At 37.4% G+C, this 23063-nt stretch overlaps 1 protein-coding gene across 2 annotated transcripts in view; it reads right to left on the reverse strand.

Annotated features, from left to right (window-relative positions):
- The window catches only part of SAMD13 (sterile alpha motif domain containing 13), a 52781-nt gene that overhangs the window by 26874 nt on the left and 2844 nt on the right, over positions 1–23063 (reverse strand). For both annotated transcript variants that reach the window (XM_027536717.1, XM_027536716.1), the window contains exon 2: positions 21058–21142. In XM_027536717.1, the coding sequence (XP_027392518.1) occupies positions 21058–21142 (85 nt within the window). The remainder of the gene's footprint in view (positions 1–21057; positions 21143–23063) is intronic.

A 23063-nucleotide genomic window follows, 5' to 3' on the forward strand; every position in this document is an offset into this window, starting at 1 on the left:
TTCTTGACCTGCATACAGATTTCTCAATAGGCAGGTCAGGTGGTATGATATTCCCATTTCTTAAAGAATTATCCACAGTTTTTTGTGATCCACACAATCAAAGGCTTTGGCATAGTCAATAAAAGCAGAAGTAGATGGTTTTCTGGAACTCTCTTGCTTTTGCGATGATCCAATAGATGTTGCCAATTTGATCTCTGGTTCCTCGCCTTTTCTAAGTCTAGCTTGAATATCTGCAAGTTCACGGTTCACTGGCTGTTGAAGCCTGGCTTGGAGATTTTTGAGCATTACTTTCCTAGTGTGTGAGATGAGTTCAATTGTGAGGTAGTTTGAGTGTTCCTTGGCATTGCCTTTCTTTGGGATTGGAATGAAAACTGACCTTTTCCAGTCCTGTGGCTACTGCTGAGTTTTCCAGATTTGCTGGCATATTGAGTGCAGCACTTTCACAGAATCATCTTTTAGGATTTGAAAGAGCTCAACTGGAATTCCATCACCTCCACTAGTTTTGTTTGTAGTGACGCTTCCTAAGGCCCACTTGACTTCACATTCCAGGATGTTGGCTCTAGGTGAGTGATCACACCATCGTAGTTATCTGGGTCATGAAGACTTTGTTTTGCATAGTTCTTCTGTGTATTCTTGCCACCTCTTCTTAATATCTTCTGCTTCTGTTAGGTCCATACCATTTTTGTCATTTAGTGTGCTCACCTTTGCATGAAATATTCCCTTAGTGTCTCTAATTTTCTTGAAGAGATCTCTAGTCTTTCCCATTCTATTGTTTTCCTCTATTTCTTTGCATTGATCACTGAGGAAGGCTTTCTTCTCTCTCCTTGCTATTCTTTGGAACTCTGTGTTCAAATGGGTATATCTTTCCTTTTCTCCTTTGCCTTTACCTTCTCTTCTTTTCTCAGCTGTTTGTAAGGCCTCCGCAGACAACCATTTTGCCTTTTTGCATTTCTTTTTCTTAGGGATGGTCTTGATCACTGCCTCCTGCACAATGTCATGAACCTCCGTCCATAGTTCTTCAGATATAATGCCTTGAATCTATTTCTCACTGCCACTGAATAATCGTAAGGGATTTGATTTAGGTCATATCTGAATGGTCTAGTGGTTTTCCCTACTTTCTTCAATTTAAGTCTAAATTTGTCACTAAGGAGTTCATGATCAGAGCCACAGTCAGTTCCTGGTCTTGTTTTTGCTGACTGTACAGAGCTTCTACATCTATACATACAAATATTATATATATATATACATATTATATATTTATATATATATAATATATATACATACAAAGTATGCTACATTGTAATTTTAGGATGGGAGCCTTTCCTGATTCTTATTCTGCTGGGATATGACATCATCACTTCCTCAGTTCTGAAATATTCTTGAGTACTAGCATCATAGCAGAGAACAAAGGCTTTGCAAAAGTGCTGGCAGCCTACCATGAAGAGCAAGAGTAATGAGGAAAGTCTCCTACTTAGGACGAGGGGATCCTTACAAAAGAATCTAGGGGAACGTCTGATCCACTTAAGTTACAGCTGATTAGCTCAAAAGACAAAGTAACATAAAAATCACAATGTTAGACCACACACATCTTGAAAGGAGAAACTGTCTCCATCTCTGCATCTCTCCAGCACCCAGCACTGGTTGGACTGGAATATACAGTTGATACACAGCAAAGATCTGTTACATTAATGGACTAACATCCAGAGGATACTTACAGTCTACAATAGGCTTTTCACTTATAACCTATTGTCAGTCTTCTAGCTCCTAGTAAACTGGCTACTGTGACCTGATTTTCAGGAAACTAAGGCTCAGAAAGGTTAAGAACTCACTGCATATCACATAGTATATAAAACCAGGATTGAATTCCATACCTGTTTGTCTCCATATCAATTCTTTTTCCAGCCCATACTTACTGATACAATAAATGTTTACTAAAAGCCTACTGTCTTCTCAGTGCTGTGCTTAGAGACAGGTTATGAGGATAGGCATGCATATCCTTCACGGAACCGGCACTCTGGTGAGGGGAAGCAGACATGTAAACAGCGTACTCTAAGTGTTAGAACTGGGGGAATGAACTGGTGCTTCTGAGGATGCATGCACCGGAGGGCCTGGAGAATGCTGCTTGACTAGGATACTTGAAAATTTTTAATGCAATTCTGGAAGGCATCACTTGCTTCAAACACACACTCAGGTCCTCCCTGAGAGGAGAATTGTCTGCAGAATTGTCCAGTGGTTTCAGCAACAGTATTAAGAAGAAACCTAGAGGTGGTCCAAGGCCCATGATGGTGGGGGTTCAGGAGGCCAGAGTGCCAAGGCCAGAAAAAATGATGAGAACATTTCAGAGGATGGATTTAAGCGTCACCTTTCCCCACTGGGAAAGCCATATGTTTCCTCAAGGACTGTTATTTGTGGCCAAACTCAGATGCTCTGTTCCCTTTTAAATGGGCCATTCTCTTCAAATCTTTTCTTATAACAAACATGTCCATGTCAAACTCCAGGAGGAATTTAAATGGTGCTGTTTGAAACAGCTCCCAGATGGTGGTTCCCTTTGTGGCTGCTAATTTTGCTAATGAAATGAGATGGCAGATATAACAGTTCCATTATCATTTGGTATTTATTATTATTGTCACAGCAAAATATTTCCTAGAATACAATGTAAATATAAAGATGATAAATTCATGAATATTTTTCCAGGCATGGAGACTTTGAAAATATATATATGCATTTTTCCCTTATTATAAAAAAGACTAGCAAGAAATGAACAGCAGAATTTGTCTCCAGTCCCATCACTTATTCGAATCAATGTTCCCATTTAACACTGTCTCCTTTCAGTCCCTATGCATATGATTGGGAACATCATGTATGGATAAGAATTATATCATGCATGAATACTTCACACTGGGAACTGATTATCCCTTAATTAAACAATCACCTCACTTTTAGAGAGAGCTAAAGAGACACAACTGTGAGGACAGAAATGCAATAAATAACAAATTTGGCAGATACATGCAGATTATGACCTTATGGTGAATGTTTTCATGTTGGCACATGATAATTTGAAGTGCTAGCAGCAGAAGTGCCCATTCCCCTTTAATTTTATTCGTGGAAACAGGTGAAAAATATTCGAAACTCTTTCTTGGAATTTAGTGTGTATATTTTACGATAGTTATGCTTTTATAGATTCTGAAGGTTGATAAGACCAGAAGGAAACTCTGGATAAATACAGCCCATATGGGATTTCAAAACCCTGTTATACCTATTAATTGCATTTCAACTTTAAAGTTCAGAGCGAAACTTACTTTCTATTAGTTAATATATTACGGTGACATTTATTTATCATGCTACTCCTTTTATAAAGCTATTTCTCAATGTTACTTGCGTTTCCACTCAGAAATACACTTGAACTTTGTACTATTTTGATCTTGATAACTTACTTTTCAAATTATATTAACCTACTCTTTGGTCATATCTTAAAACAGCCTTTGGCTAAAAGCAATATAAATTTGATCACAATAAATCAACACTGATCTCTTGGCCTATGGACATAGCTAAGGATGAAGCAACCAAATGAGCTTTCAGTTTATCTCCATTTTTTTTTTTCTCCCTCTCCCTTCATCCTAACAAGTAGGTATCTGGCTTAAAGACAGCCAGACAAAGAGACAGGATGATTTAAAGTTTCCTGACAGGACATTTTTCATTTTTTAATATCCAGCTACATAAGAGTTGACTGCATTTCACTGCCACATACCCAAGCAACAAAAGTACTGAAAGAGCAAATAGCTCTTCTGTATATTTGGCACTCAGGGATTTAATTCAAACATAACTTTCCAGGCTTCTTTCCCATTCCAAGTTTGTACTGAAATCCAACCAGTCAACATCCTGGACCTTCCCATATCCACAGCTTTGGTTATGCTACTCAAAACCCTGTTTGTTCAGCTTTTAAGGGTTAGAACTCTACTTATTTAAAATAGATACTGGTTAAACATCTCCTTTCTAATAAACTCAATCAATCTTTTATTCCCATCATCAATTAAGTTTCACTTGCTCACGATGAGTCTGGCACTTAAGGCTTGGGAACTTGCAGTCTAGTGAAAAGAAAAATCTCAAGTCAGCTGCATGATGAAGAACGGTTTTAACATGTTCCCTGCCTTATTACAAAGAACAGTTAAGGAAGAAGAGGAATGGAGGGAGGGAGGGAGGGCAGTGTGAGTCAGGCTGTGTTAGGTGTGTGGAGCCCTGAATCCAGAGCAACACCAGGATCAGGTCCCAGGAACAGGGAGGTCAGTCTTCCTGCATCATTTCTTTCCTAAGAGACATCTTCCCTCAGGCTCATGCGTTTCCTCTGAAATCACAGGGCACTCTGTCCTTGGCATTCCTCTGCTAGGAATGTCTCCCAAACACCCCACTTCATTTTTCTGAAAACAAATCTGCCTTTTCCCCCACCTGTTCTCAACTTCCTAGTACAAATAAAGACCTCTGACCTGGAGGAAATAAAGACATTCCTCTCAAGAGGATTCCATGCATTTTTGTATTTTATTTGCTATCAGATACAATTCACACCCACATTCACACTACACATAAACATAGGAATGTTTCATACTCCCGTAATAATATTAAAGACAACTGCATACAGACGGCCTGCAGAGCTCCCCATCCCTGCTCTGAGCCAGGCACAGTGGTCACTATTCCAAAGGACTGACTGTGGCTTTAATGCTTTAACAAACTCGGTTTTCCTTTGTAGGAATATCAGTAGCACACCAGAATCTATGTAGAAAACAGCAACCCTTCAAGCTACTAATGTATAGAAGATATATAATGCATGTTTGTGAATTCTGCTGACTTTGATAGGAACTCCTTGTTGTTATCACATTTAAAATATGATGATATGATTAGCTGACTCTAAGTTTTGCTCATCTTACTCTTTTGAAATGTATACTTCCTTAAGGTAGCTATTTACAATGCACAAATGGTAAATTGAACAGATTCAATCCTTAACCCAAGTTGTCATTTATTTAAGGGAATAACCAAACATAACCAAACTTTTATCATAAGAAAATATGTTAAGACTGAATTGTGTCCACCTGACCCCCAAAATTCCTATGCTGAAGTCCTAACCCTCAGTGTGGGCAGGGGCTTTTCGGAGATAGAGCAATTAAGGTTAAATGTGGTCATGAGGGTGGGCTAACAGAAGCAGAAGAAATTAAGAAGAGGTGGCAAGAATACACAGAAGAACTGTACAAAAAAGATCTTTATGACCAAGATAATTATGATGGTATGATCACTCACCTAGAGCCAGACATCCTATAATGTGAAGTCAAGTGGGCCTTAGAAAGCATCACTATGAACAAAGCTAGTGGAGGTGATGGAATTCCAGTTGAGCTCTTTCAAATCCTGAAAGATGATGCTGTGAAAGTGCTGCACTCAATGTGCCAGCACATTTGGAAAACTCAGCAGTGGCCACAGGACTGGAAAAGGTCAGTTTTCATTCCAATCCCAAAGAAAGGCAATGCCAAAGAATGCTCAAACTACCGCACAATTGCATTCATCTCACACACTAGTAAAGTAATGCTCAAAATTCTCCAATCCAGGCTTCAGCAATACGTGAACCGTGAAATTCCTGAAGTTCAAGCTGGTTTTAGAAAAGGCAGAGGAAGCAAAGCTCAAATTGCCAACATCCGCTGGATCATCAAAAAAGCAAGAGAGTTCCAGAAAAACATCTATTTCTGCTTTATTGACTATGCCAAAGCCTTTGACTGTGTGGATCACAAGAAACTGTGGAAAATTCTGAAAGAGATGGGAAAACCAGAACACCTGACCTGCCTCTTGAGAAACCTATATGCAGGTAAGGAAGCAACAGTTAGAACTGGACATGGAACAACAGACTGGTTCCAAATAGGAAAAGGAGTACGTCAAGGCTGTATATTGTCACCCTGCTTATTTAACTTATATGCAGAGTACATCATGAGAAACGCTGGGCTGGAAGAAGCATAAGCTGGAATCAAGATTGCTGGGAGAAATATGAATAACCTCAGATATGCAGATGACACCACCCTTATGGCAGAAAGTGAAGAGGAACTGAAAAGCCTCTTGATGAAAGTGAAAGAGGAGAGTGAAAAAGTTGGCTTAAAGCTCAACATTCAGAAAACGAAGATCATGGCATCTGGTCCCATCACTTCATGGGAAATAGATGCGGAAACAGTGGAAACAGTGTCAGAGTTTATTTTTTTGGGCTCCAAAATCACTGCAGATGGTGACTGCAGCCATGAAATTAAAAGACGCTTACTCCTCGGAAGAAAAGTTATGATCAACCTAGATAGCATATTGAAAAGCAGAGACATTACTTTGCCAACAAAGGTCCGTCTAGTCAAGGCTATGGTTTTTCCAGTGGTCATGTATGGATGTGAGATTTGGACTGTGAAGAAAGCTGAGCACTGAAGAATTGATGCTTTTGAACTGTGGTGTTGGAGAAGACTCTTGAGAGTCCCTTGGGCTGCAAGGAGATCCAACCAGTCCATTCTGAAGGAGATCAGCCCTGGGTGTTCTTTGGAAGGAATGATGCTAAAGCTGAAACTCCAGTACTTTGGCCACCTCATGCGAAGAGTTGACTCATTGGAAGAGACTCTGATGCTGGGAGGGATTGGGGCAGAAGGAAAAGGGGACGGCAGAGGATGAGATGGCTGGATGGCATCACCGACTTGATGGACATGAGTCTGAGTGAACTCCGGGAGTTGGTGATGGACAGGGAGGCCTGCCATGCTCTGATTCATGCGGTCACAAAGAATCAGACACGACTGAGCGACTGAACTGAACTGAAGAAAAATAAAACTACCAATTACAAGTATCACTATCAACTACCATATATTCTCTGATTCAAGAATCCATACATATAGCACTCTGACTTATCCTACCAAATATATCCACAGAAGGGTTACGACATCAGATTCTGATTAGAAAGGTCATGTTGCATGTCTGAATTAGTGGCTCACTTTCCCCCTCTCCTCTCCACTCCCCCCTTCTCCTTTCTGTTTCTCTTTTCTTCTTCCTTCTTTTTTCCTCCTTCTCTCTCTCCCTCCCTCCCTTTCTTCCTTTCTTTCTAACAAACTATCTGTTAAGAAGTATTTGATATTTAGCCACTTAAATGTCTTGGGAGCTTTATTTTATTCTCCCATGTGTTTAGTAGAGTGGAATCTTACATTGAGATCACTCTCTGTTCCAGACTGCTATTCCCTGGAAAGAACAGTGTGCCGGGAACCCTCACTCAAGCAGGTAGACTCAAGCAGTATGGTTGTGGAGTCTGGTTGCAGCAAGCTGGTTGCAATCTCCTCCTTGCTTTTAAAAAACACACATCTAAGGACTGCTGATTATTTACTTGACAACACAAAAGGACAGGAATACGAGTAAATGAACAAAAGCTGAAGCCAGTGATCAGATGCACAATTACTTCTAACAGCTTCCTCTTCCTCCTTCCCTAAGGAACCTTGCAGGACTTCCAGGCAAATAAATAAATATCCTGTGAAGTTATTTATTTAACCCTGGATGTGACTGATTCCCTTAGAATTAGATGCCTGACTGATATGTGGGTTGCTATACACATAAACATTGCTGGATTTTTTTTTAATGAGGTAAGTAATGGTAGCTATTGTTATTTTTGTTATATGAAAGGTCTCTTTAATAATTCTACAATGAAGTCAGAGTTTTGAAATTTGGCATGTTAGTCACTCAGTTGTGTCTACCTCTTTGCAACCACATGGACTGTAGCCCACCTGAATTCTGATGTCTGTGGAATTCTTCAGGCAAGAATACTGGAGTGGGTTGCCATGCCCTTCTCCATGGGATCTTCCCAAGCCAGGGATCGAACCCAGGTCTCATGTATTGTAGACAGATTCTTTACCATATGAGCCACCAGGGAAGCCCTACCTAAAAATTCTAGCAATACCAATAGAAATTCTAGTAATACCAATAATAATTTCTAACGTTATCCTAATATCTTACTTCTATCATTCACTTCCTAATCTTGAATTCACATTAAGAATGACAACTTCTTTAAATTTAATAATTAGCTTAATATTTAATAGTTAACAGTCCTCAGAGAGGGCTATTTCAAAAGTTAGTATTAATGCACATATGGCCAATTAATTAATGACAAATGAGCCAAGAATATACAAAGGGGAAAAGATAGTCTCTTCAATAAATGGTGCTGGAAAAACAAGAGGATGATGTGCAAAAGAATGAAACTGGAACACTACCTTATACCACATAGAAAAATTAATTCAAAGTGGGTCAAAGATTTGAATGTAAGGCCTGAAACCATAAAGCCTGTAGAAGAAAACATAAGTGGTAAGCTCTTTGACATCAGTCTTCGCGATGATTTTTTTTTTTTTTTTGGATCTGACTCCAAAAACAGAGGCAATAAAAGCAAAAATAAACAAGTGGGACTATATTAGACTAAAAATCTTCTGCAGAGCAAACAGAACCAACAAAGTGCGAAGGCAACCTACTGAACAGGAGAAAATACTTGCAAATCCAAAATACATAAAGAATACATATAACTCCACAGTAAAAATAAATATTAATAAACAATCAAATTTAAAAACGGGCAGAGGATTTGAATAGACATTTTTTCCAAAGAAGATACGCAGATGGCCAACAGGTATATGAAAAGATGTACTGAACCATTAATTATCAGGGAAATGCAAACCAAAACAATAAGGAAGTATCTTATGCCCTTTAGAAAGGCATAAGAAAAAAACAAGAGATAACAAATGCTGGCAAAGATGTGGAAAGGGAACCCTTATGCATTATTGGTAGAATTGTAGTATGGAAAATAGTAGGTAGGTTCCTGAAAAAAATTAAAAACAGAACTACCATACAATTCAGCAATTTTGCTTCTGGGCATCTAACTAAAAGAAAGAAAAACACTAAATCCAAAAGATATAGCTCCCTCACATTCATTACATCACTATTTACAATAGCCTAGACATGAAAGCCATCTGAGTGTCCATCACCAGAAAATAAAGAAAATGTGGTGTGTGTGTGTGTGTGTATGTGTATGTATATATATATATATATATAGAATATAATAGTATTCAGCCATAAAAAGGAAGTCTTGTCATTTTTGACAATATAAATTGAATGTGAGGGCATTTTAAATGCCCTCTGCAAGTCAAATAAGTCAGCCAAAGACAAATACATAATCTCACTTATATGTGGAATCTAAAAATAAAATATTCAAAAAAAGTAAATCCAAAACCAAAGATACAGAGAACAGATTGGTGGTTGCCAGAGGTGAGGGGAGGGGTTGCAGAGCACTAAATGGGTGAAAGTGGTCAAAATGTACAAACTTCCAGTTATAAAATAAGTAATTCATGGGGATGTAACATTCAGCATGGTGACTATAACTAATAATACTGTACTGTATATTCAAAAGTTGTTAAAGACAGTAGATCTTAAAAATTCTTATCAGAAGAAAAAACTTTAACTGTGTATGTGATTCATGTTAACTACAGTCATCGTGGTGAACATTTGAATTATCGTGGTGAATAATGAATTATTATGTGGTATATTTGAAACTGATACATTATATGAAAATTATATCTCAATGTTTAAAAGCTAGTATTTCAATATTAAAGTGAGTTGAAAACTTTCCAATATTCATTACTAAGAAAAGTATCACTTTACTAATTATAAAAGAAATGTTAGTTACAAAATTTAGTCTTTGCTTCATAATAAAACAACCAACTGAACACAAAGGCAGAAGAAGACGGTGAGATACATGAGCAAGAAAAGGCATGATTTTAATAAGAAATAGCTTCTTTTGAAGGTTGCTAAGCTTTGTTGCTGTGAGCATTCTATTGCAGTAGAGCTTCTCCACCGTGGGGTGAGGGGTTGGTGGTGGTGGGGAGATAAACCACTTGAAAAGCTGCTAACTTACTAAAAGCATCTATTGTGTGTGGGAATATTAGTTCCTCCTCCCTCCTAGAAGAAAAGGAAAAAAGGGATAAAAGACCAACTGATGAAAAATGGAGTAATAAGACTAAATGAATGGGGAAAAATATTCACATGTATACTTGTAAGTTGTATAGATACGCACATACATGTGAAACACCTAGAATTTTTTATAATTTATTGAAAATTCTACATGATTAAACATAGATCAATAGCAAGAGTGTCATGTACCAAAGTTTTGATTAATTCAAAATCTGTGATTCTGAAATCCATAAAAAAGAGAACATTATGATCCCATTTGTTCAATAAAAGTTTATGTCTCCATATTCATTGGGCTTCCCTGGTGGCTCAGACAGTAAAGAATCTGCCTGCAATGCAAAAGACCTGAGTTTGATCCCTGGGTCAGGAGGATCCCCTGGAGAAGCGAATGGCTACCCACTCCAGTATTCTTGGAGTGGTATCCTGGAGAGTCCTTGGCGGGCTTGGAGCTTGGCGGGCTGCAGTCCATAGGGTCACAAAGCGTCGGATATGACAGAGTGACTAAGCACAGCACACATATATATGGATACAGAGAGCTCTATATAGAAACTGTCTAGAAGAACATACCCCAAACTATTAAGATGGCTCCCTCTTAATTATTTAATTATTTTAAAACTTAATAATCACCATGAATCCATCATGCAAAATAGAAGCTATAATATTTTTTTAAAAAACTATAATCTTGACAATGCTTATATCCATCCCACCCCTGCATCCCTGACCTGAGGGAATCATCCTCCCCAACCCCATATTCATTTAACCTTTCTCCCCATGCATGTGTGCAAGAGCTTGTTTTGGCTATAACCTGTGCAATATTGTAGCCTCTAAACACAGGTGGCTGTTGAGCATTAAAAATCCAACTAAGAAATTGGGTTTTTCATTTTAACTAGTTTAAATTTAAAAACCCGAATTAAAGTAAATTGTGTTTCTGATCAACACAACTTTATTGTTTTGGTGTGATAACATTTCCCTTTAACCATTGCAGTGCCTAGAAACTACTTTGAAGTTCAATCAGATGCAGCTCTCTTTCTCTAGTTTTACACATAAACACATGGCAATCCAGTTGGCATCTATACATTGATTCAGGATAAATGATCTTTTCTATGCACCCATGTGATATTGTAATGTGTTTGATGCCGACAGCACAGGTTATAAGACTCTCTTTGTATGTTGTAATTGGTAATTAATAATCTTACAATTTTAATTGCAATAAAATATTTTAGTTAAAAGTAAGTATGGATACATTTTAAAATGTAAAAAGGAGGCATACCACTGATGCAGAATCAAAAGGAGATGCAGAAACTAGCACCAGAGTCAGAACAGTAAAGAAAAAAGGAGCCCGACTCAAAGTATATTGGAAATTTCATGATGAACAGCAATTGCAATTCGTTGGAGCAGAGCAAAAGGAAAAAAGCTGTTTATGGTAACAATAACCCTGTGTACGAGACAGCAAAAGAGACACTGATGTATAGATCAGTCTTATGGACTCTGTGGGAGAGGGAGAGGGTGGGGAGATTTGGGAGAATAGCATTGAAACATGTATAATATCATGTAGGAAACGAGTCACCAGTCCTGGTTCGATGCACGATACTGGATGCTTGGGGCTGGTGCACTGGGACGACCCAGAGGGAGGGTATGGGGAGGGAGGAGGGAGGAGGGTTCAGGATGGGGAACACAGGTATACCTGTGGCGGATTCATTTCGATATTTGGCAAAACTAATACAATATTGTAAAAATAAAATTTAAAAAAAAAAAAACACCCAACCTAAGGGAAAATACCAAGACAAAAAAAAAAAAAAAAGAAAAATGGATAAACATTAAGTGACATTTTTAGCAAAGACATAGTGAATTTGGTAACTTGCTTCTCAACAGTCAAAAAGAGCTAATAACATTAGACACCTGTAATCAAAATTCAACATCCAACAAAACATTTTGAAGTGATTTTAAACAGAATCTGAGCTCATAAATTTGCCCAGCTATAAACAACTTGGATTCTAGCACAAAAAAAGAACACAGTTTTTTCAATAGCTATGTTGTTATATTCAGTTTTTAGAATATTATGATAAAATACTAAAAAGGCAGTTCATCAAAAGTGAGACATTTTTCAATCATGCCATCAAACAATTGCCCGAAGAATGTAAGATCTTTTTAACAGTATCTAAGATCGATTGGTTCAAATTTGGAAAAACACAACTACTTTTCTTTAGCTGTAGATGAGTAGTGCAACATCAAAAGTGAAAAGTGTTAGTCACTCAGTCATGTCTGACTATTTGTGACCCCACCGACTGTAACATGCCAGGCTCCTCTGTCCATAGACTTCTCCAGGCAAGAATACTGGAGTGGGTAGCCATTCGCTTCTCCAGGGGATTTTCCTGACCCAGGGATCAAACCCGGGTTTCCTGCATTGCAGGCAGACTCTACCATCTGAGTCACAAGGGAAGCCCATAACATCAAAGACACTGCCAAGTTCATACTTGGAGTCTGCTTTATCTCAGAAGACTTCCAAATTTAAGAAGAAATGTTATCAATTTATGGCCTGAAAAACTGAATTCCTATTTAAATATTTTAAATGTTTTATATTTGTTGAAGAATAACTTCAGCTAGATTTGAAAAAATTAAATCCTATCCTGGTAGATGGTACTTCAGCCACACTAAGTTTAAAAAAATCTGGTTTTAATATACTTTTAAAACAGGAGACGTATTTCATTGCTTCATTCTACTGTATGATACATGTGTTCGGTTTTTTGAAGCGGACTCCTGAAATGTGTCAAGAATGCCATTGTTAAATCATTCCATAAATATTTGTAAATGCCACAGATCAATGCCGAACAATGGAACTCTTAAAAGAAACAGAGCACATTTAAAGATCTGTGTTCTTTGCCAATACTCGTTAAGTTATAGAAGAAATATACAAAGACTTATTGTATTGTTAAGTACAATTCAAGATTTCATTAAAACAAAAAATGCTTTCCAAATATTCAATAATTAAAGACAAAAAATGGCAGAGAAATTCGTATTTTCTCATTGATATATCAGACTACATGTAAATGAGATTAATTTGAAGCTCCTAAAAAAGGAAATGCTGATTTGTAACCTAGGTAAAGAGGCACAAAATTTTGTGTTGAAATTGTAACTTTTCAGAGTATAATAAAAATAATTTTACACATCTTTCTAACATAAATCAATTTGAAGAGAAATTTGAAGAATGATTTATTGGATAAATTTATATGTCTTATAAATTTATGTAATACACTTTTGAATTTAATGCTAACAATATGATTTTTTTGAGTATCAGCAAATTTAACTTAGTTTTGAAAGGATACGCTATTGCTTCCAAGTCAAGTCAAATCTAAAATAGAAGAACCAGGAACTTCCCTGGTGGTCCAGTGGCTAAGACTCCCGGCTCCTAATGCAGGGGGCCCAGGTTCGATCCTTGGTCAGGGAACTAGATCCCACATGCCACAGCTAAGACCTGGTGCAGACAAATAAATGAACAAAAAGGAAATATACAAAATAGAAGAAGAACAAGTTGTGTCAATGTACACAAATGTATTAAAGGAAAATAATTTTTGGTACTTGATTCATTTATTGAGACTTTTAAGAATTATTTAGGTATGTGATTCTACTTTTTCAATCACAAATTTTATGAAATCTAATAGAGATCAAATATTTATAATAAAATTTTTCCATCCAAACTGAAACATACTCTAACTGTAAAATATATAGTGCACTGATAAAATTTAGCACAGAAATATAAACTATTTCATTAATAATGTGCTATATTGACTACATTTAAAAATGATAACATCCTGGGTATTTTCAGTCAAATATAAACTATATTAAAATTAATTTCATCTGTTTAAATATGACCACCAGAAAATGTTAAATTACATCTATGGTTCAAATGTCATTTCTAGTATATATCTGGCACTAACATATATCCAGAAATGGACTTGAGTTATAAAATATTTCATGGTTCAACACTGGAAAATAATGCCAAATTGTTTTCCAAAGCCACTGGACATCAGCATCAACACTACCAGAGAACATGTTAAAACACAAGTTCCCAGGCCTTTGGGATGTACCGAACAGAAACTCTGGAGGTGTGGCCCAGCTGCCTGTATTTTAACATGCCCTCCAAGTGATACAAATTCACTTTGAGAAACACTGCCTAGCATAACTTAGAACAGACTTATGATATATCTTATACTTAGAAGAAATATGCCATTTTGAAAAGGGAAGTCCTGTCTTTGTTAAGTTATGGTCATAGTATTGAATGTTTCCATCATTTACAAATCTTGGGTACTTAGGCTTCTATAGCCCCCTGGGAGTGAGAGCTGTGCCTCTGGTGAAAGAGACTGAAAGCTACCTTTGAAAACCTAGTCACCCCAGTGCAGAAGAAAGGGCTCAGGCTTCAATGCCAGACTTTAAACCTAAATACCAACATCAGGACTTATAAGCAATGAACTCTTAGAAGGTCTTTTACCTCCTGGAGCTTTCGTTTTCTCCACTATAAAATGGGAATTGTAGCACATACCTCAAAATATGGTTGTGAGGATTAACAAGGCTCACACAAAGTGCTAGACACAGAGAAAGGACTCCATAAACAATAGCCTTGTAAAACTAAAGCTCTGAGCAGTAGCACACGGCCAGTGAATAGGTCATTATCCTAGGCTTCTTTGGAAATGATCCTTTGTGAAGTACATTGTCTAATAAAGCAACTTTATTTTCCATGCCTGGAAAACAAAATGGAAGCAACTGTGACCCCAGTTTGAGCAGATCTCAGAGAGAGCCTTAAGACTCTATGTTTTAGGGATTCAGTATTATAATCTAACTCTATCTTGGCCAACAGGTTAGCCAATAGCCACTTGCTATATCAACTGAGACTGCTATTTCTGATCAAGGTGGAGTCATGGGGCCCAGAACTACACTTCTACCTAAAACAACTAAAAAATTGACAAGATGTATGAAACTGGCACTCAAGGCACTGGACACAGGCAGTAAAGAATAGTGGTCCCTGAAGGGTGGGAATAAGCATGGTAGCCCTGGCCACTTACTGCCTGAAGAGAGATTTTAGGCTGTGCCCGGGTGCAGAGTTCCAGAGAGGAGACAGCTACAGAGAGGGAACTCTGGAGATGTGTAGAAGTTTCCCTTCAAGTGCTCAGTGGAGTACTGATTATCACATACACATGAAGAAATAAGCTGGGGAAAGAATCATGAAAAAGAATTAGAGACAAAAATCCTTAGAGATCACACAGAGTTGGGAACAGTGCTTGTTTCTATCTTCCAGAGAGGAATATCGCATCATTCAGGAGTATTGGTTATAGTAGAAATGTGGGTCTTACTTCAATAAAAGGGGGAAAAAAGGGTAAATACAGCTCTAGTCTTGACTAACAATACTTATTAATAAAATAAGGCTTCAAAGGATCAATTGCTTGTTTCCAACTAATTCAAGCACATCCCAGGACAAAGATCTGGAATATTTACAGGAATACAAAATTATCGAACATTCAACAAGGAAAAATTCAAAACACCTAATTTTCAATAAAGAATTACCAAGCGTACAAAGAAGCAGAAAAATATGACCCATAGTGAAAAGAAAAACCAATCAACTGAAACCGACTGAGAAGTGATAGAATTAGTAGACAAGGACATTGAAACAATTTTATGACTATATTTCATACGTTCAGAAGCTAGAGGGAAGGATATGTAAAGTGAAGACATGAAAGATTTAAAAAGACCAAGCTGAACTTCTAGAGATGAAAACTTGTTTGAAATGAAAAATGCATTGGGTGGGATTAACAAGAGATTATACATTTCAGAAGAAAAGATTAGTGAACTTAAGGAAAAGCAATAGAAACTATCCAAAAATGAAACACAGAAAAAAGACTGGGAAAAAAATTAGCAGGGTATCAGTGAATTGTGGGGCAATATCAAGTGATCAAATAAACCTATAACTGGAGTCCCCAAAGGAGAAGTGGAGAAAGACCAAAGAAAATTTAAAAAATAACAGTTGAAAATTTCCCCCAGCAATCCCACTGCTGAGCATACACACTGAGGAAACCAGAATTGAAAGAAACATGTGTACCCCAATGTTCATCGCAGCACTGTTTACAATAGCCAGGACATGGAAGCAACCTAGATGCCCATCAACAGACGAATGGATAAGAAAGCTGTGGTACATATACACGATGAAATATTACTCAGCTATTAAAAAGAATACATTTGAATCAGTTCTAATGAGGTGGATGAAACTGCAGCCTATTATAGAGAGCGAAGTAAGTCAGAAAGAAAAACACCAACACAGTATACTAATGCCTATATATGGAATTTATAAAGATGCTAACAATGACCCTATATGTGAGACAGCAAAAGAGACACAGATATAAAGAACAGACTGTTGGACTCTGTGGGAGAAGGTGAGAGTGGGATGATTTGGGAGAATAGCATTGAAACATGTATATTATCATATGTGAAATAGATCACCAGACCAGGTTCCATGCATGAGACAGGGTGCTCAGGGCTGGTGCACTGGGATGACCCTGAGAGATGGGATGGGGAGGGTGGTCAGAGGGAGGGTCTGGATGGGGAACACATGTATACCCATGGCTGATTCATGTGAATGTATGGCAAAACCACCACAATATTGTAAAGTAATTAGCCTCCAATTAAAATAAAAATAAAAAATAAAATAAAAAAAAAAGAAATTTCCAAACTTGATAAAAACTAAGCCCATAGATTCCCCCTCCCAAAAAACAAACTTTAAACACAAGAAAGATGAATAAAACTACACTGAGTCTCATAATCAAATTGCTCAACAATCAATGACCCAGAGAAAATTTTAAAAGCAGGCTGAAAAGAAAGACAAGAAAAAAAGTAAAAGTTTTTCTTGTCTTAAGATTGAGAACAAAATTAGGATGTCTAATCTCACCAGTGCTATTCAACTTTTTACTGGAGATCTTATTCAGCACAATAAAGTAAGAAAAAGAAATGAAAGGTATCCACAGTGGGAAAGAAAAAGTAAAACTGTCTTTATTCACAAGACATAGCTGTCTATGTTAAATATCTGACAGAGTCTATGAAAAAGCCATTAGAAGTAATAAGTGAGTTTAGCAAGGTTGTAGGATACAAGATTAACATTAAAAAAAAACCTGCCATATTTCTTTATACTAGCAATAAACAACTAGAAATTTAAATTTAAAAAGCACTATCAATAATGGGGCTTCTCTGGTGACTCAGTGTTAAAGAATCTGCTGTTAATGCAGGAGATGCAAGTTCAATCCCTGGGTCGGGGAGATCTCATAGAGAAGGAAATGGCAACTTCCTCCAGTATTCTTGCTTGGGAAATCCCATGGACAGGGAAGCCTGGTGGGCCACAGTCCATGGGATCACAGAAGAGTCAGACATGACTTAGCAACTAAACAACAACAACCATTAATTATAGTGTAAAAATATGAAATATGGAGGGATATATCTGATGAAATATGTGCAAGACCTGCACACTGAAAACTATGAAACATTGCTGAGAGAAATTAAAGAGGACCTAAGTAATGGATTGAAATGCTGTGTTAATGAGTTGGAAGACACAATATTGTTAAAATGTCAATTCTCCTTAAATTGATCTATAATTCAATGCAATACCAGTCAAATGACAGCAGGTATTTTTTGGGGGTAGAAATTTAAAAGCTGATTTATATGGAAAAGCAAAGGACCTAAGAGTGCCAAAACAAGTTCCAAAAAAAATCAAAGTTGAGTGGATAATACTACCTGATTTCAAGATTTATCATAAAGGTATAGTTACCCAAACAGTGTTGTATTGGGATGCTGCTGCTGCTGCTGCTAAGTCGCTTCAGTCGTGTCTGACTCTGTGTGACCCTATAGACGGCAGCCCACCAGGCTCCCCTGTCCCTGGGATTCTCCAGGCAAGAATACTGGAGTGGGTTGCCCTTTCCTTCTCCAATGCATGAAAGTGAAAAGTGAAAGGGAAGTCGCTCAGTCGTGTCCAACCCTCAGCCACCCCATGGACTGCAGCCTACCAGGCTCCTCCATCCATGGGACTCTCATAAATACATACAAAATATCAATGGAATAAAATAGAGTCCAGAACTAGAGCTACAGATATTTGATCAGTTATTTTTTTCAACAAAGTTGCAGAGATAGTTCAACAAATGGTGCTGGAACAATTGGGTATCCAAAGGCAAAAAAACCGACAACCGAAACCACTATCAACAGTAAGACTTTAATCCTTATTCCACACCATATACAAAAACTAACTCAAAAATTATAGTCCCAAATCTAAGAAAACATAAGAGAAAATCTTTGTGACCTTGAGCGAGGCAAATATTTCTTAGATAAGTGACACTAAAAGCACTATCCATAAAATAAAAAATTTATAAACTGGACTTCATCAAAATTTAAAACTTCTGCACTTTGAAAAGCACTGTAGAGAGAATGAAAAAACAAATTATATACAACAAGAAAATATTTTCAAATCATGTATATAACAAAGGACTTGTAACCTGAATATGTAAAAATTCTACATAATAATATACTAAAAAACCAGCCCAATAAAAAGATGGGCAAAAGATCTGAACAATACTTAAGAAGATCTGTAGATAAAACAAGCACATTAAAAAAAAAAAACTCAACATCCTCAGTCATTACAGAAATGAAAATTAAAACCATACCTAATAACCAAGGAGAGAACTATCTAAAACACTGATAAAGGAAACTGAAAATGATTCAAAGTAATGGAAAGATATACCATGCTCTTGGATTGGAAGAATTGATGTTGTTAAAATGGTCATACTACACAAAGCATCTTCAGATTAAAAAACAAAACAAAACACACCTAATGAAATGAAGAAGCCCGATCACACCAAGTTCCTGAGGACACAGAACAACTGGAATGCTCACACACTGCTGGTGGGAATGTAACATGGCACAACTAGTTCGGAAAATAGTTTGGCAATTTCTTACAAAGTTTGGCATACACCTACCACGTGGCCTTCCCTGGTGGCTCAGATGGTAAAGCGTCTGTCTACAATGTGGGAGACCCAGGTTCGATCCGTGGGTCGGGAAGATCCACTGGAGAAGGAAATGGCAATCCACTCCAGTACTATTGCCTGGAAAATCCCATGGACAGAGGAGCCTGGTAGGCTACAGTCCATGGGGTCGCAAAGAGCAGAAGCGACTTCACTTACTTACTTACCACGTGGCCCAGTTACTTCCCTCCTAGATACTTATCCAAGAAAAATGTATATGTTCACACACACACTTGTACACAAGTGACCAAGGCAGTTTAGTTGTAATCCCTAATAAATGCGAACAACCCAAAAGTCTATGAACAAGTGGGTGGACAAACAATGAACAAAGTGTTGTATATCCATACAATAAAACATTACTTAGTAATAAAAATCAATGAACTATTGATACATATTATAACATAAACAAATCCTAAATTAATTATTCTGGGAGAAAGAAACCAGACCCCTTCCCTCCCCCTAAAAAAAGTACATTCTGAATAATTCCATTTATATAAAAATCTAGGAAAAATAAACTAATCTTCAGTGAGAGACTACCAGTGTTGCCTGGGGAATATAAGGGCAGAGAAGGGCAGGAAGAAGAGATTATAAAGGTTTATGAGGAACCTGTGGGGATGATGGATATGTTTGTTATCTTAATTTTGGTAATAGTTTCATGGGTGTATACAAATGTCAGAGCTTATCATCTTTTATACTTTAAACACAGGCAGTTTATTATATGGCAATCATATTTCAATGAAGCTGTTAACTTTTAAAATGGATTCAAATTGAATAAAATTAAAAGTTCAGTTCATCAGACATTAGTCATATTTCACGTTTATAATTGCCACACGCAGCTCATGGCTACCACGGTGGACAATATCTGTGTAGGTCATTTCATCACTGCCCAGGGTACTACTGGAAGCAGTTGGTCTAACCGACACATTACAAAAAGCATCTGTTTCTTTCATTCCTCCTCCACCTACCTTCCCCAAACTTCAAACATGGGAACAAGCATGGAAGCATGGCATTGATATATAAATTACAGGAGAAAATTTTAAAGCAGATTTTATTAAGTTTAATGTAACTTTAATATAAAAGATACCTTCTATTCATAAACATATATAGCATACTATTTTTTCATTCAGTTATAACAACTTCTACAGATTACATTAGCTTCTTCCAAAGCTCAAGTTGAAGGAGATTTTAAACTAAAATGACAGGGAAAAAATGAAACAGACAACACTGTCTTGGAGCATACTTCTTCCTTGTAAGCAATATGGTTAGAGCCAAAATATAACTCCTAGAATAAATATTTTTTCATATACTTACAGATATTTTATGTCTAAAATACATAGCATGTTTCAGAATACACCACATAATGCAACTGAATTTTCCTATTTAAAAGTATCAAGCATATAACTCACAATAGATATAATCAGAAGTTTCAATTGTAAGAGCAGATATAAAAAAGAGACTTTGGTATATGCAGAAATATTTCACATTCAAGGAACAGTTCATAAAATGAGGACAGAGAAGTTGTTAAACTTAGTATTCTGACACTTTTTTCCTTCCCTTCCTATAGCTTTCATTTTTGAGATGGGTGGTTTTATTCTAAAAAGACGCAATCTCTCTTTTCTGTTCCCCCTCACACACACACACACACACACACACACACACACACACACACCGCCCCCCCCCCCCCCCCCATACTCCATGTAGCCTATGGACTTGGGAGGCAGAGTCTGTGTTTGCTCTGTGTTTTTGTTTCAATATACAGAATTCAGGACTGGAATCTTCAACCTTCCCTGTTTTAAAGCCTGATACACTAACCCTTTATGCACTTTGATGTCTGAGTCATCTCTTAGAAATGGAATACAGAAAAAGGCAATTGGGGCTGGAGGGAGAGGGGAAGCTGGTCGCCAGTGTAGACCAATGAACCAAGACAGCCCCCACAGTGTATTGTAGTAGGTAAGCAAGAAGTATAAAAATAGAACCCAAGTCCCTCTGTTGTTTGCAGAAGCAGAACTCACAAGCCAGTTTCACTTACTTTTTTACACCGACAGAGCCATTTTCCTTGTTTTCCATGTCAACAGATAGCATGGGGAGGCTGCAGGGTTCCTTTACTTCAGCAACTAATCAATAAGGGAGAAAAGCTCGTGTTTAATTCTTTGAAAGTGAGAGAAGAATATATACTCTGAATCGGAAACATAATGGTCCCTTTTACAGCCTCACACCAATTCACGTATATGTTTGCTTAAATCTCCAGTTCCCTCAGCGATTGGAGAGATGTGATTAAACCTAAAGAATTGGAGGAGACAGATTGGGGTGCTTTCATCTGTGCTGGCACTCCCTGCCTCGACAATAAGCATTTGCAAATGAAATTGAATCCTTGTTCAAAACAAGTGCTGTGTGAACTGGCACAGCTTCTCCCAGTGCCAAGCTCTCACTTAAGACACTGCAACTCATAAATGAGTCAAAGTCGACAAAAACAATCCCCCTTTTCCTCCCCTTTCCACCTCGGGCTGTGATTTCTTTTTTTCTTACTGTATTTTTTTTTTTTTCTGTCCACTCCCACTTCTCCTCTATTTTTTCACTGCGATGCAAAAGAGCACTTAAAGCTTTTGTCAGCAAGTATTCCCCTACCTCATATATTCTCAATGAAAACCTTAAAAACCTGTCTGTGAGATGGCCATGCTCTGGTAAAGCTGGAAGCTCACGAAAATGTCAGATAGCCCTTAACACAGAAAGGTGCTGCTGGTGTGTGTGTATGTGTGTAAGAGAGGGTAGGCAGCTCATTAGATTTATGTAAAAATCATCAAAACATTCAAGGAGATATAGTAGCATCCATCACTTTGTCTTTTTGTTTAGTAGGAAGAACACAGAAAAAATAAAATCCCTCTACAATTAATATGCAATTAGCAAGACGAAAAAGCTACAAACAAAACTGCTGAAAAAAAAAAAACTAGTTCTGAAACGTGCTTGTTCTTCTACAGCTGAAGCCATAAATTAAATACATTTCCTCTCAAATCACTTTATACTTCGGCACTTCTTCCCTAGGGATTACTCTGACATGACAAGTGCATCATTTAGTATATTCACAAGATTTTATCACTGTTACTGAAGTAGATGATTAACAAATAATACTGTTAAGTGTGGGATAATCTTCACTGCTGATATACACACACACACACATACCACACACACACAAACTTCCAGTCACTACACCACTTAGATCATTCATAGAGAAATCCAACATTTAATATACATCTAGATATTAACATACATCCACACACCGTTACAGAGTAGACAGAAGATAGTGCTGCTTGCTCCATGCCAAAAGAATGATTTCACTTCAGTTGGAAACTGTTACACATTCACCATTTTCTAAGCATCTCAGAAACAAAACAAAACAAAACACTCACAATGATACTCTGCAACACCACACTACATTGTCTTATTATTATTATTTTCTTTTCTTGTGGAAGAGTAAAAAGAAAACCTACCTAGAAGCAACTAAAACATGTCATTTTTTTATGGCTTATCAAGAACAGCCAAAGAAACCCCAATGTTTTCTTTCACAAAGTAGGCTGGCAAAGGAATTCAATAAGGAGGTACAATTTGACACAGTGAAATAAAACCAGGCTGGCTCTCAGCCAACATGACGTTAGGAATCACACACAAGCTGCACCAACTGCCTTCTGGTTCATGGCTGACTTTTTAAAGCTACAGTGTGCCTGTTCACTTTTGCTAACTACCTTCAGCACAATTAGTGGAAGTGAATGAATCACAAGTCCCCAAGCTGCAGAATTCTCTCTGCACCTGTCTTGATCAAAGGAAAACAAATTGTATCAAGAGGCTATTATTTTCTCCCTCCCCCTCCTTGTTTCTGTATCATATGTCTTTGCTGTTTTGAGCATGAATGTCATGTGTCAAACTATTTTTTTTCTTCCCTGTGGGAGAAAAAATAAGAGAAAGTCCAGTGCCTATGGGCTATATTCAGTGAACACCCAGAAGCTGCAGTCCTGTGTTACTCTTTTGCTGACAAAATTCCCA

The sequence above is a fragment of the Bos indicus x Bos taurus genome, chromosome 3 (assembly GCF_003369695.1).
Source record: "Bos indicus x Bos taurus breed Angus x Brahman F1 hybrid chromosome 3, Bos_hybrid_MaternalHap_v2.0, whole genome shotgun sequence".
Classification (NCBI taxonomy): domain Eukaryota; kingdom Metazoa; phylum Chordata; class Mammalia; order Artiodactyla; family Bovidae; genus Bos; species Bos indicus x Bos taurus.